At 46.3% G+C, this 17,672-nt stretch overlaps 1 protein-coding gene and 1 pseudogene across 1 annotated transcript in view; both read left to right on the plus strand.

The window, feature by feature from the left end:
* The window catches only part of Macf1 (microtubule actin crosslinking factor 1), a 323,248-nt gene extending 311,210 nt beyond the window's left edge, over positions 1–12,038 (plus strand). Inside the window, 4 exon segments of the mRNA XM_032898600.1 lie at positions 1,130–1,247; positions 6,493–6,704; positions 9,673–9,802; positions 10,491–12,038. Coding sequence (XP_032754491.1) covers positions 1,130–1,247; positions 6,493–6,704; positions 9,673–9,802; positions 10,491–10,747 — 717 coding nt within the window. The 3' untranslated portion in view covers positions 10,748–12,038.
* Positions 12,039–13,751: 1,713 nt separating this feature from the next.
* On the plus strand, positions 13,752–17,397 carry LOC116903983 (annotated as a pseudogene).
* The last annotated feature ends 275 nt before the right edge of the window (positions 17,398–17,672 follow it).

Consider the following 17,672-nt stretch of genomic DNA (forward strand, 5'->3'; position numbering starts at 1 on the left):
TGTAAGTGCTGTAGGAGACAGAGCGTGTAAAGCTGTTGAATTTTTGAAGTGGATGGAAAGGGAAGAGGAAGCACCTTCCAGACTTCTTCCTAGGCCCACAGTGCGTCTGAGTCAGGTCAGGAAGAAATAACCAACGTTTACCATTACTTAGGAGGACAACTGTGTATCCTCCTCAGACATCCTTTCTTGCAGATTTTCTCCCTGTTTCAAAGTTAAGATTCTCCTATAACTTTGAAAATCCTAATTAAATGGTTAAGTCCTTTTTACCTCCCTGCCCCAACCATTCTCCTTAATAACTTTAGGCGTTCCATTTCTTTAATGTCTGGTTTGAGTTTGTTTTGGAATCTTGGTGTGCTTCTCTGTCGTAGCCTCCTCATTTGGAAAGGACAGTTTATACAAAGGGAAGCTCCATCTGTCAAGGTAGAACTAGGAAGTGGGCAGTTAGGACTGGAGACAGCAAAAAGCTCGTCTTATTTGTCCTAAGGTCCAGAATACTTATTGAACTGTTTCTAATCATGATAAGAGATTAAAATTTCTGTTTCTTCAACTAAATTTTAATTCTGTCTAATCATTTGTTCACTTGACTTTTCCTTTTGGTGACATCACAATCATTTAGGGGTACTTCTAAGGACCGGATGAAGAGACTCACAATTTTCCCTAAGCTTGTAAAGCTAGGAATAAGATGCTTCCTTCACAAGAGTTTCTTTAATGCTTGACTTAGTGTTCGCTAGGATCCATTTAACCCTCCAGCACACTGTATTCAGAAGTTGAGCCCTCTCTTTAAGGAGATGAACATAGCAGTGCAGCCTGCTCCCTGGGGTGGAATCTTAGCAGAATCCAAGTGAACAAATCCAAGCCCATCTTCCCTCCTTTACCCTTGGTACAGGAGTCAGGGTGTGGCCACAGGGAGCGAACTTTACCCCAGCAGAAAGATTTTACAACATTGCTTCATAGCTTAGTCTTTCTGCTTTTCTATTTGCTAACCTTTTTGTGATAGTGTAAAATACAAAATTGAGTTCAGAACTCTTCCTAATATTATGTAATTCCTGAATACAGTCTGCTTTCTAGGGGTTTGGGGTTATAAGTACGCTAAGGTGTTCGCATTAACTGAGTATCCCCTTGATTCCAGTTTGGAGATTCTCAGCAGTTGCGGCTGGTCCGTATTCTGCGCAGCACTGTGATGGTCCGAGTTGGTGGAGGATGGATGGCCCTGGATGAGTTTCTAGTGAAAAACGATCCCTGCCGAGGTAAGGAAGCACCTGCCCATGGGTAACACGTCTTTCTGATTTTTGTCTTGTAAGGTGTTAAATATCATCCCACTCATCCCAGATTAGGACCCAGGGTTTCAGGTACAAAAATCTGAAGAAGCTGATGCTGTCAGGAAAGAATGAAGAAATAAGAATTAAGAATTTTTTGGTGTCTCTAGGCTCTCACATTTTGGGAGGTAGAGGCAGGAGATGAGTTCAGAGTCATCCTCAGGTTCATAGCAAGTTCAAGGCTAGAATGAAACCCTGACTCCAAAACAGAAAAGGAACGTATTGGTGTGACTACATTTAGGGTGTGACATTAGTACTCACCTAGACCCCGAAGCCTTGTGTATACTTTGACGTTCCTCTTTCGTGGAGCCTCAGAGCATGCTAAGCCCTGCCCATGCATAGGAATAGTGACTGTTCTAAGAGAGGGGGAGCTAATGGACATACGCCACCACCCCAGGCAACAGGAAACCACCAGCTTGGCTTGAGCAGATAGTAGTTACAGCTGCAGCAGGGGACAAATGGCCAAATCCCAGCTGCTGCATCCTGCCCAGCCATATCCACTCCCTTCTCCTGTCAGGAGAGCTGCATGTGGGTACACAGGAGGCCCAGCTATCTTGTCTTCTTCCTTGACTAGGTTCTGTGGTTCCTGCTGTCTCTGTCTTTGTGTTTACATCTTTTTTATTCCAGTTCATCATCCTGGGAGTAAAATAAAGCGCTCTGATTCCAGCTCTTCAATTTCCAGTCAGTCTCCCATAGGTTGGCTTTTATGCTTTGTCCCTCTTCCCCTACACCCCGGTACTCTGAGAATGGCTTTGCTTAAACTGTAACATCTTGGCTCTGATATCTGCTGCCTTGGTGAATGCTCAAAATAGCCAAATCAGTGCTTTTCCAACAACTCCAGGTTGACAGGGTATAAAATGTTTCTATTGAGATGATATCCACAGAATTTGAATACTGCTTAATAATTACCTCTGCATAAGCACTTTAAAAATAACACATTTGCATCTCCTATCCAGCTTATAAGGTATAGATTCTGTTATCTCTATTTTATAGAGGAGGAACTTGAGGTATGGAAATTTAAATAACTTAAAGGGATGGCCATGGTTGAAGTCAGAACAGCTAGGCTCTTAATCGGGTGGTCCTGACCACCACCCTGTATGTGGTTTTTATTATTCTGAAGGATTAGAGAAACCCAAAGGGTGTATAGTTCTCACTGGGTGCTGGGTATCTATAAATTTAATTCACTCCAGCAAGCCAGAATAATAGCTAAGCAATAATATTTCCCATCAGAAGTGTTGGGGGTTTTGTTTTTTTGTAAAGATTTATTTATTTTATTCATATGAGTACACTGTAGCTGTCTTCAGACACACCAGAAGAGGGCATCAGATCTCATTACAGATGGTTGCGAGCCATCATGTGATTGCTGGGAATTGAACTCAGGACAGTTTAGGTTTGACAATACCTTTTCTGATAAATTCTAAAAGAATTTAATTAATTTTAATATTTAATCATATCATGGACCAGTATCATTAATTTAAAAGTCTTTTCACTGTTTTAAATAAGTAGCAATACACATATCATTTTAATCTTTGTAAGAACAACAAAAAAATGTTCTATAAATGTGTTATGGTCCCGTTTTTCTTGCTGGGTATCAGGTCAGACTAAGCAACAGTGATGCTGCCTGCATGTGGCATTTATAACCCTTGGTGCCTGCTTGTCTGCTGCCTGCTCTGTTCACAAGTTTATTATGCTGCTGGCTGGTGAGAGCACTGCCTGCTTACCTTACTCTGTAACAATTGGAGCTCCAAGGACATTTGGGAGGGCAACCTCATAGCTATTTTCTGTGGGGCACTGGTAGCCTTCTTCATCCTTCAGAGCAAGGTAAGACTCTCCAACTCTCCAGGATGCCTTGTTAGAGCTCAGCCATCAGCTTCTGTCCATTTGGTGAAATAGAAATCATGGCAGCTTTCAGTAACTGCTGTCAGTGGACTTTCTCGTCTCATGAAAACAGTGCCACAAGTAGACACCCAAGGGCAGTGAGCTGGAGGGACATGAGCATCAAGAAGACAGGTTACTTGCTGGGCCTAGGAGTATTTACCTATAATTCCAGCTATTTAAGGCAAAATCCAGAGGATCAAGAATTATAGCCTGGGCTACATAGCAAGACCCTTCATCAAAAAATAGATGACATAGATGGATAAAATAATATTCCACTAGGTAGATTTGCTGTTTGTGTAGTTTTCTGATACTGCCAAAGGGTTTTGTTTGTTTCTTCTGTTTCTCTAATTCATGTGTTGCAAAGGAGACCATACGTAATGCTTTAGATGGAGATGAAAACAGTGCTTGCAGGCCTAGTGAGATGAGCTGGATCAGTGTGCAAGCCTGATACCTGGAACCCACCCACGTAGTGGAAGAAGAGACCTAACTCCCAAAGTTGTCCTCTGACTTACACATACACGAAATAAGTAAATTAATTAAATTTAACTCATGTTCCTGATTTTTTAAAAATGGGTATACCTGTATCTAATGGACCATGTATATTTTAAAGGTTTGCTATTTATTTAGTTTCCTGGGAAAAAAATGTATATATGTATGTAAAAGGAAGTAACAAATGAATTTGTATTAATACTTCTGGGATAGGAAAAATGTAGGGATCTTCATTTATGGAGATTTAAAAGATGGTTTGGGGACTGAAGAAATGACTGGGTCAGCAACAAAGAGTTCCCAGTGCCCACATCAGGAGACTTACAACTGCCCCTTCTGGCTTCTGTGAGCACCAGCACTCATGTACATGTCCTCTCCCTGCCCCCCCACACACACACACACAGTTATACTCACACACTCACACTCACACTCCTGTACACACACACACACACACACACACACACACACACACACACACACACACACTCTTCACATACAGTATAAAATAAAAATAAGAGCCAGAGCTGTTACACAGAGAAACCGGGTCTTGAAAAATGGACAGACAGACAAGGAGCTGGAGAGCTGGCCTAGCCAGCACTCAAGAGTTGTTTTTACAGAGGACACAGCTGACTGAGTTCCCAGAGCCCCACCTGGTGACTCCCAGCCACCCATGACTACATTTCTTGGGGACTCTACACCCTCTTCTGAGCTCCAGGCATAGTACACTGGTGTGTGCACAGACACGCATACACATAAACCTGAAAGCAATCGGCTTATGACTCTGGGGAGGATAGGGGTGCGAATTTGTGTGCGTATATGTACCCATAGAACCAGAGTTAATTAGAGTCACTTAAGAAGCATAGACATCTTACAAGCTGTCACACCACTGAGGTAAATGTCCCTCCCTCCTGCATCAAAGCTACTTATAGAAATGTATCCTAAGGAAAAAATCAGATGATTTACAAAAAAATATTTTAGAAGTTGTCCTAGCATTATAGTATTTTTAAAAATGTAAACAAATTAGAAGCTCAGCATAGTAAAAGTGAGCAACTGGTCTTCTTGACAGAGGAAGACGGCTGGTGTGCTAAGGCTTGTAAAAGCCAGAGGTTCATGTTGGGATGTTGGGATCTCCGCCCCAGTCATTCCTCTCACTGAACCCGGAGCTCGCTACTTGGGCTAAGACGTCATGGCTTCTGGGGCTCCAAGCGTGGGTCCTCATGCCCATAGAACCATCTCTCCCAAGCCAACTTTCCTATGGTTTTATCCTTTCTGAAAATTTTATAAAGGTCCTCTTATGCAGTAGATCTTTACTCCGCAAATGCCATGGAGTAGTGGAGACAAGCTGGTGTACCTAATGCTATAAAGAGACAGCCAGGGGGGTTGGGGATTTAGCTCAGTGGTAGAGCGCTTGCCTAGCACGCGCAAGGCCCTGGGTTCGGTCCCCAGCTCCGAAAAAAAGAAAAGAAAAGAAAAAAAAAAAAGACGGCCAGGAATGCCTTAAATAGAAGAGTCAAGATGGGAGGCAGGCCACCTCTTCTGTAGCTTGACTGGTCTACAGAGGTGCTTCCAATCACTCTGTCTAATGGGACAGAGATGCTAATGAAGATCGAGCTAGTATATCATGTGGTCATACTCTTTAAATTCTAGTGAGGGAGGGACATAATCTTATCACTCCATGATTGCAGTAGTCCTCTTCATTGTGTGTGTTGAGTTAGAATTTTGCTCTTTTTGCCCAAGCTAGTCTCAAACTCAGAGGCTGAAACACCCTCCCTGCCTCAGCCTGTGTAGTGGCTGGCTCATGCTACCACCTGCCTATAGCCCTCTGTGAAATGTTTTACATGTGCTGTCCACAACTTCCAGGGTTTCCTCTTAGGTCCCCTGCTGTTTCTCAGGCAGCTTGTAGAGAAGGAAACCGTCGAGTGCTTATGGAGTCAGGGCTCCACCCCCGCTCTGCCAGATGAACAGGTCACTGCAGAGCATCGTCAGGGAGAGACCAGAGAACCTGCCCCACAGCAAGCGTTTCTTTAAGCTAGCAGTGTCTTTACACTAACATTTGTTCTGGCTGGGCTTGATATCTCGGACTAAAATCCGTGTTTTATCAGTTCTGCTCTTATAGCTCCAGAAAGCCAGGAGCCAGCACTTACCTGGCCTTCAGTACTGCTCCAGATTCTTCCACTGCCACCCTTTCTCCTACTCGAAGCTGTTCCTTCGACTTCCTACTGCTTTCAGCTTTTTATTTAACAAATTCTCACTCACGGTTTTGTGCATGGTCTTGATCTTTCTCTCTCCCTACATGTTTACTTCTTAGACTGTCCTCATCCTTACTGCCCTGGCTTCCTGAACCTCTCGCTTTAGAATTGTTACTGACAGAGTTCAAATGGAAGCGTCCTGATTTCATTATGTGCTTTTCTCCTCTATATTATTATCATATACCCTGAAAATTTTCAGCAAAAAGTACACATGTCTATGAGAGAGAAAATAGTTTAAGGTCAGAGGCTTGTGTCCTGTTGCGTCTGTGTCTCTTTGAGCAGCTACAGTTTGCTTACCCCAGGGAATAGCAGCAAAACCTGAACATGAATGACAGCAGAGCGGACAGTCCCCTGTTCACAGTCTTGCTTGTTACAGCGAGCTGGGATCTTAGCCAGTGTCTGCTTTGGGTCAGAACAGGACAAAGCAGGTTTTGAAGAATCCATAGGTGGTATAAAACCTATGCACAGCTTACTGTTATCATGGGGTCAAGCAGCTGTATGACCGTCCAAGACACATCTTTAAGATAACTGACATCCGCATGCCTTTGTTCATTCTCTTTTAGCACGGGGCAGAACTAACATAGAACTTAGAGAGAAATTCATCCTGCCAGAAGGGGCATCTCAGGGGATGACTCCATTCCGGTCACGGGGTCGAAGATCCAAACCATCTTCCCGGGCAGCTTCTCCCACCCGCTCCAGCTCAAGTGCTAGTCAGAGTAACCACAGCTGTACGTCCATGCCTTCTTCTCCAGCCACCCCAGCCAGTGGGACCAAGGTATGTGCGACCTCCTTTATGTTGCCTTCCCTACTCCCATCTTGGTAGCCTCTGAAAAGACTAGCAAGAAGAAGAACACCAAAACATAAAGAACAGCTCTACCCCGACCCCCAGGATGCCCAGATCACCACCTTTGAAGTAATTAGTAAAGTGCCTATTCGGGCTGTCACATCTGAAGCACTTCTGTCTTCTTACTCCCAGTTGAGGAGTTTGACTTGTCAGACTTAGGGTTACTGGTTTGGAAAGGGCAGGTACTGTCCATGCAGCTGAAGCTGACAAATGAGCTTGCCGCATAGTGGGCTCCACGTGAAAGACGCCCGTCCACCTGCGGCATCTTGCCTCATCGGACTTATGGATATTTTATTTGTTTTCTGTTTCTTTAAAATTTAGTGTCTTTTTTTTTTCCCAATTTACTCCCTTGTTCTGTCCCATCTTCAATTGTTCCTGCCCCTCCCTTTGGATTTCTGTTTCACAGACTCCACTTCAGTTCTCTCGCTGCTATGACAAACCCTGGTTGGTAAACAGTAAAGCTGGCACACTTGTCAAGGACAGCCATTGTCCTGACCTCCAGCTACTCAGCCCTGAGGTAGAGTATGGCTTTGCTGAGTGAGACATGGTCACGAAGAGGCCCTCACTCATGCCAAGAACCTGACATGAGCCCGATGTCTCTTCCAACTCTGGGGTGCTTGCTGACACAGCTGATTGATCAAGTTGGTCAAGTGTTTTCAGGAGTTTCTAACTCGGATTTACCAAAATCGGAGATGAATAAGAGATTCCTAAACAAGATTGTCTAACAGCTTTACACGTCTTTAGCATGACATTTGTTCAGGATGCTCAGTCATTCCTGACCATTCACTTGTCGATATTACTTTAATTAGGTCTCTTGGAGTCTCCAAATGTTACCTACACAGACGAGTTATAAACACTTGAAATTAATCTACAGTGCATGTTCACCAATGTCTATGTTTAGGACAAGAGGATGATTTGCCAGACCCCTTCCCAGGGTGGTTGGTGCTGCCACATTGGTCAAGGCATGGGTGCTTATCTGTTTCAGCCAAGCACAGTTTCCCTACTAGTGACCACTGCTCTGGGGCTCCAGTTCCACCTTTCTTGGTTCCTTGGCCTAGACATCTGGATTTCTGTAGCTTTGATTTGAATGCACATACCAACAGTTAAGCATGTCCAAATGCAGTCCAGTGTTAGAGAAAAAACCTAGCCGGTGTCGTGGCACACCCCTGCATGCAGCGCGAGGGAGACTGAGGCAGTGTGTCGTAACATCCGGGCCATGTGGGCTGTGTATTGAGAGCCAGCCTGTCTCAAAAGAGGAAAAGAACAAAACTGAAACAAAGCCCAGGCAGACGGGCTTGTCCGACAGCAGCAAACTTGGCATCTCTCAGCCCCTGCAGGGAACGTCGAGGTCTCAGACCTCTAAGCCCAGTGTTGCCTTCAGTCAGGCAGAGCTTCAGCTGGAGAAACGGCACAGGAGCCAGAGGCAGTGAGTGACTCTGAGAGCCCAAGACTCAGCTGGCCTTGGCTTTCTTCCTGTGACACAGAGTGCATCGGATTCTGAGAGATGGGCCTTTCTGTTTTACTGTACAATGTCATCTTTTATTTCAAGTTCTTTACTCATTTGATGCCCTGTGGCCAGGCCAGGCCCTAACTTAGAGCCCCAGCCCAGAGGCGCCAGAGCTGTGGACTCAGGCAACAATGCTCAGGGATAGGGTAGCTCTTGGAACTGGTGCTCCTCCTCCTGGGTGACTAGGAGAGTTCCTGCTTGAGTGTTAATCACTTCCTGTCGCTTGTGCTTTCCTTCATGAAGAAATCCAGCCTGCACAATGAGATAGGCCGCTTTACTCTCCTTCCATATAAGCATCTTAAAAGTCCTGGAAAACAGTTTATCCAACTCACTTCAGAGAGACTGGAGTTATAGTCCATCTTTTAAGTAATATATTAAATCTGACTTTGAAACATTCTTTCTCTACATTAAGTCTATGGAGGTGTAGGCTCCTCCCAGTAACAGCAGTCATGAAATGCAACTCCTTCAGGCTAGACACGCTTCTATGCACTGTTACTGAGCAAGGTCGTATAGTCTGCCGCATGGCTTTAGGTTCTAAGACATGACACAGAAGCTCCCCCCTTTATGAAATTGATGCTTTAATTTGGGACAGATGCAATCAGCAGATATAGATGTCAGGCAATGAAAAATGCTCTCCCTAAACATTGAAAAGCAGGAGCAGAAAGCTTCAAGTGGTACTGAGAAATGAGGCTTCCCTGACAAAAATACTCTCTCAACGTGGCCCCTGAAGTGCATGGTCTAAGCCGTGCATGTGTTTGGGGAGGAAGGGTACTGTACAGTGACAGTGTGGGCTCAGTTCAGAACACGTAGACAGGACTGCCCTGAGCTGTAGGCCAAACAGCAAGGAGACCCGGACAGTTCGCTGAAGGGAAGGGTGTGTGATGGAAATGCAGAGACAAGAGTGGTCCCTCATTTCCTGAGGGAGAATGCATAAAGAGATCTTGGCTACAGTTGTTGCCAGTGCTTAATGGTGGCCAGTGGGTGTTGCTTGACTGTGCTAGAGTGCTGCCCCAGCACGTTGGTACTCAGGGGTGTTTGGATTTCTTTTCTTATAACCCATCGCTGTATCCATTTGTAGCCAGAGTAGCTCACCACCAGATCTCAGTTCCTAGGGGAGATGTATCAGCAGGATAACAGCCGTTCCACAGTCACCATCCCTAAGGGATAAGAGGTGGCAGAAGACACACTGAAGCTTAAAACTTCTTTTTTGAGAATATTTTTTAAAAATCCATGATCTAGGACATTTTGTAAATAAACCTTTGTTTTCCAGGACTTTTTAATTTGCTTTTTCAAATGGTTATCTATAAAAAGCCTTTTAAATAGACAATTCAACTCAATTATACACCTATCAAAAATTTTATCAACTAATTTTGATCTTTTGTTATTTTTAAGGTTATTTCATCAACAGGCAGCAAGCTGAAACGACCAACACCAACTTTTCATTCTAGCCGAACATCCCTTGCTGGTGACACCAGCAATAGTTCTTCCCCAGCTTCCACAGGTGCCAAAACTAACCGGGCAGGTAAGTGCCCATGCATGGGCTGAGGGTGGGAGGGATAGCACAGCTGCTTTGAGCTGGGGAGGCATTGGCCTCTCAGGAGCCATTGCTGGAAGAGCACTTAGGGTTGTTGGGCAGCCATTGCTTTTTTCTTGCTACCGTAACAAACTGTCCTCCTACACTAAACACTGAAGCCCTTGTTCTGGATCAGAAATGATCACAGTTGAGTAAAAGGAAGAAAGGGCCAGCCCTGTGTTGAAGGAAGCTACTGGTTAGTGCCCTGCCCCATGTGCCATGTCTTTTGTGGCTGCTGGTGAACAGGGAAAGTGGAGCTAGCTGACTGCCACTCCTCCTGGGAACCCGAAACTTGTCCCCTCCCCACCTGCACCTCCATTTACCCTCTGTTCACACACACTACCAACATCAGTTCACCCACCTATGCCGTGGCGATTGAGTAGCTTTGAAAGTTGGTCCAGCCGCTAACAGCAGCTGCTTTCTGCTCCTCATCAGGATCTCGTAGATAGCCTCACAAACCAGAAAAGGCTCACCTCCTGCTGTCGGGATGAAGTGTGGGTCCAGAATGGCTGTGATTTCCCCAAGACCATGCAGCAAATCAGGAGCCATTACCTGCAGCCCTTTGGCCTCCCGGTCACTTGTGTTTCCATTTCAGTGTTTTCTCCATTAAGTCTCCTGCTTGATTCTTAAATTCCAGACCCTAAGAAGTCTGCCAGCCGTCCCGGGAGTCGGGCTGGGAGCCGGGCCGGGAGCCGAGCCAGCAGCCGTCGAGGAAGTGACGCCTCTGACTTTGACCTTCTAGAGACACAGTCAGCGTGTTCAGACACTTCTGAGAGCAGTGCCGCAGGGGGGCAGGGCAGCTCCAGAAGAGGGCTCACCAAACCCTCCAAAATCCCAACCATGTCTAAGAAGACCACCACTGCCTCCCCCAGGACTCCATGTCCCAAGCGATAACACTGTACAAGCAGCCCACACCACTCTCCACTTTGAATCCTGCTTCATACGTTGGGTGTATATTTATTCTGAACGGGAGAAGTTATATTGTTAAAATTGTAAAAGAATAATTGTGTTATGAAGCTGCCTTATTTTTTTTTCCTTTTTGTAAGTTACTATTTTCATGTGAATATTTATGTAGATAAAATTTGACTCCTGGTAACCCTGTAACAGATAGGGCCCAGAGATGAAATATTTGAGGAAAACAAAAGGTCAAGATGCAGATGTATTAAAAAGAAAAGCCTCGGAATAGGGTTTCCTGTGGGGCAGGGTTATAAACCTGCTTTATCTTTTAGGATTATTCCTAAATGCATCTTCTTTATAAACTTGACTTGCTATATCAGCAAGATAAATTATATTTAAAAAAAAATAAGAATTCTGCAATGTTTAAGGAACTCTTCTTTCTAAATCACAGACACCTCAACTAGCAAGGGTTAAGGAGAGGACACTTAAGGTTGCATTTCCATCGTTTTACTGCTGTGTAATTTTAGCTGAAGACACAGAACCTCATCTAGATAGGCTTTGCACATGATAGAGCAAAGAGTCCATTGCAATACTGTCTTAAAGTAATGTCTCAGTACGGGGTGTTAAAGGGCACATAGCTGCTAGGATTCAGGGGTAAAAGGAAACTTCAGAACATTGGGGTTTTAAACTGATTTGTAACAAACTGTCCAACCCAGCCCTCAATGACTCCTGTGCTCACCAGGCCCCAGGCCCCTGGTGAGGGGACTCCTTGGTGGCACTGTGAATTACAGATTTGTTTATCTGCTTTTTTTTTTCTATTTATTTAAATGGTCGATCAACCTCCCATAAACTGAGGGATGACTTCCATGCGCCCATTTTGAAATGTGGACCTAAGACAAACACTGACTCATCCTTAACGGAGTTCACCAGCACACTAGTCCGTTTGCTTCCGTCTCCTGTGTGTGTAATAAAGTCAGCTGACCAAGTAACCACAGAGGGGCTGTCTGGGGCTCCCGTTTTTTAGCTGCTGTTCCTTGTCAGCTCTGACCATGTTGCTGTGTGATTATCTCAATTGGTTTTAATTGAGGCAGAAACTGAAGCTCTACCAATGAACTGTTTAAAAACAAGACACACTTTTGTATTAAAATTGCTTGCAGTAACAAATGTTTTGTAATTCCTGGCTTTATTCTGAACCACTACTTTATATTTAAATGTTACCGCTAAGGTATGAAAATGTTGTAGTACCTAAATACATCATTCAACAAGAGTTTTCTTGATGGAAAAAAAATCATAGAACGCATTACTCTTTTTCTTTATCTTCCCTTGTTAATTTTAACGAGGCTACAGAGAAGTGGGATGTTTTCACACAGAAACACAGGGAAGGGATCCTGTCTACCTACGTGATAACAGTGTGTGAGAAATTTACCTTGAGACGGGCAGACTTCCCTCGGTTTGCTGAGATTTCTGTTAGATGATGGAATGTCACAAGCCAGACTAGTTACCCTGTTAACCTTGAAACTGCTGTATAGGATGCAAACAGATGGCCAGGCAAGCCAAGGCCTGCAGAGAACCTTATTCTGGTAAACTGGCTCACCGGACAATACCACACTGCAAAGAGCTGATTTGGGGCGGGTTATATGGGAGATGGGTAATCATACTGGGCCACTTCTAAGAGGTGTTTGTGGCCAAATGATGCGTGTGGCCTGCTGCTTACCTAGATGGGTGTCTTGCAGTTCGTAAGTCTCAGGAGCCAACATTTCCTTCAGTGTTCTTGGACTTACTAGTTTGCCTCGCCCTCTTGTCATGGTCCACAGTGGACAGGAGCAGAGGGAATGGCTGCCCTGGAGCCCTCTTGCTAGTTTCTAAACTCGTGAGGAAAACACTATCTAATTATTGGGGAAGACAAATCAGGTGAAGCTAAGCCCACTGGATATCTGGTCTCACTTCTGGAAGGCAGTCTATTCTGCTCCCTCTGTTTTCTGAGTGGAGAGGAGGTATGTTCATGAGATCACAGTGTGAAGCCACTGGTGGGCTCTGCTGGAGTTGAGTCTTGAACGCCTGTGCTAATCTGATGTCTCCACTTCTCCAGCCCTTAGCTGGCCCTGATAACTAGAACAAGCGGATACTAACTTGGGTGAGAGCAAAGGGGACCTAACTCAGATCTGTGATCTCACTCATTAAGCCACATGCCCCTCAAATTCTAGAATTTGGCAAGATGTAAATGCATGTTTGCCAAAGCTACGTAAGGCCAAATGTACAGACTGAAGGGAATATGTAGCCTGGTGAGCTCCACACTTTCTCTTTTCACAGAACTGAGTGACCTTAAAGCTGTCAGCTTGGGACTGGAGAGTTGGCTCAGCAGTTAAGAGTGCCTGCTGCCCCTGCAGAGGACCTTTTCAGTTCTCAGCACCCACGTGGTATACATGTGACTCCAGCTCTGGGGAATCCGTTTCCTGGAATTCATACCTGCACACCTACATGCTACATACCTACGTACCACACATACACACCACATACCTACATGCTACACATAATTAAAAATAAGTATTTGGGGCTGGAGACATGTTAAGAGCATTTGCACTGGATGGTCGTGGTGCACTTGGATCTCTGAGTTCTGGTCTGCAGAGTGAGTTCCAGGATAGCCAGGGCTACAGAAAAAAGAGCATTTGCCACTCTTCCAAAGAACCTGGGTTTAGTTCCCAGCACCATTATCAGACAGTCTCTATAGGCATCTGCACTCACACGTACATACCTACATGTCTGTCACACACACACACACACACACACACACAGGGAGGAACCAGGCCAGATAAAGGTTTAAAATGCTACAGAGGCTGACAAGGGTAGTTGGCGGACCACACAAGCCTGGAGACCTGCCGTTAATCCCCAGAACCCACAAACAGGTTGGAAAGAGATTCCACAAAATCATCTTCTAACCTCTACACGAGTCTCTTCCCCCGTAATAATAGTTCTGAGATGTGACTCCAAAAATACACGTTTGATGGCCAGTGAGAAGGCTCAGCAAATAAAGATCCTTGCCACCAAGGCTAAGGACCTGAGCTCAATCCACAGCCCACATGGTAGGAAAACCCAACAACTCCTGTAAGTTGTTTTCTGGCCTCCACACATGTGACATGCACATGCATGTGTCCACACATACATCGACAGCTAACACTTGTGGAATGCCAGCATTCCACACACTACAGAGGACTCCTCTAGGTACACCTCAATATACATCCCAATTCCATGATCTTGAGTCCCCCTATGGATAAGAAAGTTCCATCACTTGGCAAAGTCATAGTCAGCAGGTGATCCAGAAAGTTCAGGTTTTGACACAATCTTCTTCAAGAACCTTTAGCCACCTTCGTCTTTCTGCCGTTCCACTCACAGGAGCCCACCTTCTTTTCCTGGCACCGCTCCTCTGCCCTTCCAGAAACTTCACCAGCTCCTCTGGGGGGAATGCCACTTTCATTAGAGTGGGGACTGCTCAAAAAGTGGAGTCTTGGTTCAGGGCTCAGGACAGAGCAGCCCACCACACAGGTCGCCAAGTTGGATTGTCGATGGAGGCTCTTGGATGGCTGACTGGCTAAGCCCTGTTTTAGTTTATAGGATAGGATGCACTGTGGAGAGAGTAAGTGGCTAACTGCTAAGCTGACATGAATGTTTCAGCCCTAAGAGCCAGCCCCATGCTGGGCTGCTTATTGTAAGTAGCCGGTAGCCCAGGATAGCCTAGAATGCAACCTGAGAACTGCAGGTGGGAGGTTCTGGAAGGTATGGTGCAGAGTCTGGTGCAGAAGGTACCGAGGGTCCAGAGGGGACGGGGTGAGGGAGGGCACCGTGGAGAGGAGACTCAAGAGCTCCTGAACAAAAATTATATGGACAATGCCTTTCTACCTCAGTCATCAAGCCCTGTGAGCTCAGCCCCCCAACTTTCACCCCATCACTTATTAGACGATTATTGCCAGCCCCTTTCCCTATTACTGTCTGTCTCCAACGTCAGCCCCTGACCTGTCTCCCTGCTTCCTACTCACACTTCCCTCAGCATTCTAGCTCTAGCCTCAACTTGGGCAGTTTCAAAGGCTTCTTGGCAGCATCATCCTTAAAAGCCCAGCATTTCCCCCTTCCTACCTTCTTTTCTCTTCCTCCCCCTCCTCCCTATCTCTTCCCCCTCCTCCTCCCCCTCTTCCCTATCTCTTCCCCATCCTCCTCCTCCCCCCATCTCTTTCCCCTTTTCTCCCTCCTCCCCCTCCTCCCCACCTCCCCCCTCCTCCTCCCCCTCCTCCTCCCTCTCCTCCCCCCCCTCCTCCCCTCCTCCTTCCTCTCCTCCTCCTCCCTCTCCCCCTCCCTCTCCCCCCCTCTCCCCTCCCTCTCCTCCTCCTCTCCCTCCTCTCCTCCTCCTTCTCCTCCTCTTCCCCCTCCCCCCCTTCCTTGTTCTGTTTGTTTTTGTTTTGAGACAAAGGTATGACTGTAGCTATGAAGCTAGTCCTGGCTGAACTATGTAAACTATTCTGGCCTTGAGTTTACAGCCATCTCCCTGCACCTTCAGTCATTCTGTGTTGAAGTTCACTCCTGTTCTTCCTCCCAGTCCCATGCTCCCAGAAATAAGACTCAGACTCAAGATATATTTACAAATACCTAGGCCATATAGCTAGGCTCTTCTTTGACTAGATCATAACTTGAAATAACTCACTTATTCTGATCTACATTCTGCCATGTGGCTGGTGCCATCCTCAGGTGACATCTACCTCATCACATCTTCTTGGGTGAATCTCCCGCCCCTGATACTATCCCAGAATCCTTTCTGCCTACGGAATGGCCCACCTCAAATTCCTACCTAAGTTATAAGCCACCAATTTTATTGACCAATAATACTTATAAGAGATTCTCTCTACAGCTCTGTGTCTTAACAGAGGTTTTGAAGCAGTACGGAAATTGACCTGTTGGATAAAAGACTGTGCATGGGACTGGAGAGATGGCTCAGTGGTTAAGAGCACTGACTGCTCTTTCAGAGGTCCTGAGTTCAATTCCCAGCAACCACATGGTGGCTCACAACCATCTGTCATGGAATTCAATGCCGTCTTCTGATGTGTCTGAAGACAGCTACGGTGTACTCACATACATAAAGTAAATAAATAAATCTAAAAAAAAAAAAAAGACTGTGCATGATTACTTGAAGGGATGAGTTGATACTTGAAGCCTTGAAACAAGGCTGGAGTTATCTGGGTTCAGTTCCCAGAACATCAGGGGGCTCATGATGGGCTGTAATTCCAATTCCAGGGGTCCTATTGCTTTCTCCTGGGGTCAGGGGACACTTGCACACAGGAGGCTCACACAGTTAAGAAAAAAGAAACTTCAAAGGATCACACAGCATGCTTTCGGCAGGCATTATACAGTTACTTGGATCTGTATCTTGAAGGCACACTAGAGAATCCTTAATTGGCCCAGACCCTCATGTAGCACCACCTACAGGGCAGTTTATGCTCTCTCTCCTGGAAGCCTCTCTAGCAGCCGTCCCTCACCTCCAGTTCTACAGTTGCACTGTTGTGCTACTTGAGGTAACGTGCTTAACCTTCAGCTTTCCCATTTGTTTAAAAAAAAAAAAAAAAAAAAAAAAGCTTTTGTGGGACACAGTAGCACATGCCACAGTCCCAGAGGCAGGGATGGGAAGGCATATCTATGAGGTTAAAGCCAATCTGTTCTATAGGTCAAGTTCCGGGTCAGTCAATAGTGAGAACCTGCCTCAGAGCGAGGGGGTAGGGGGGCGCTGGTACAGGAATCCGGAGATGACATTCCCAAATAGCACCTCCCAAGGGGAAGGAAAAGAACAAGCCATCAGCTTCGAGCCTCAAGTGGCTGAAGGAGAGGATGTATTTGGTGTCTATTGCATCTTCACCTCCTTCAGTGACTCCTTTGTCCATGTTACCCATGTGGACCAGAGAGGTGCAAGGAGCTGGGCGGCAGCATTGCCCTGCGTATCAAACTCCGGACTGCAGGAGGAAACAGAACCAAGAGCCCTGGATCTGGAGCCCAGTCAACCCTCAGCGCTCTTGCTTGTTCAGGGACGTGAAGGTTGGGTTGTCACTCCCATCCCCAGTGACAGCACTCGAAGGAAGGGGGTCATCGTGGTCTGTGAACAGGACTTCTCGAAATTATTTTCTGTTAAATTGCTTTGTGTAAGCTAAGAAAGAAAGGGGCGGGGAAGAAAAGGAAGAAAAAGAAAAGAGGCAGCTGTGTGCCCATGATGGCTTGTAAACACTAATAGGTCTGGAAACCGTGTTACCTGTCATTATGACACTCCCAGACTTGACACAGCCATTCATTCCCTCGGCTGGATACTTTCCTCCCACTGACTTCCGTCTTCCAATTCCTTCCAGCCTTCCGGAGCTCATTCTCGGCTCCACTTGAGCCACACCAACACCTTTATTGTCAGTGTCAGTGCTGTGGCAGCCGCCTTAGGAGGCAGGAAAGCATAAAGGGGAGGAACCAGTCAGGGAGTTTTTGCAGGGTCCCTTTCTTGCAAGCCCCTGGAGGCTGTCACAAATGAGATATGCAAAGGTGACCCTCCTTCGGGAGGCTCAGAGCCCACCCCAGGTTGGATCTACAACGGAATCCGCTGGGCGGAGTATGAGTCTGGCGCCGAGGAGTAGCGGGGGCTGGGCCCTAGTTACTTCTGGCAACGGAATGTGCCCCACCCTCACTGCACTGCTGGCACCCGCCGGGCCCCGACGGCCGGAACTAGGGGCGCGTGCAGAGACTCCGAGAGCAGAAGGGAGACGCTGCGGGTCCCACCGCTGCTGGGGAACTCAGGATCCCACCCGCGCGCCTAGGGCGCGAGTGTCTGCTTCAGAGACCCCAATGTCTTCCCATGGAGCCAGGTATGCGCTCCGGAAGCTGGCTGGGGACCCAGGGTAAAGGCGTCTCT

This window comes from Rattus rattus, chromosome 1 (genome assembly GCF_011064425.1).
Source record: "Rattus rattus isolate New Zealand chromosome 1, Rrattus_CSIRO_v1, whole genome shotgun sequence".
Taxonomy (NCBI): domain Eukaryota; kingdom Metazoa; phylum Chordata; class Mammalia; order Rodentia; family Muridae; genus Rattus; species Rattus rattus.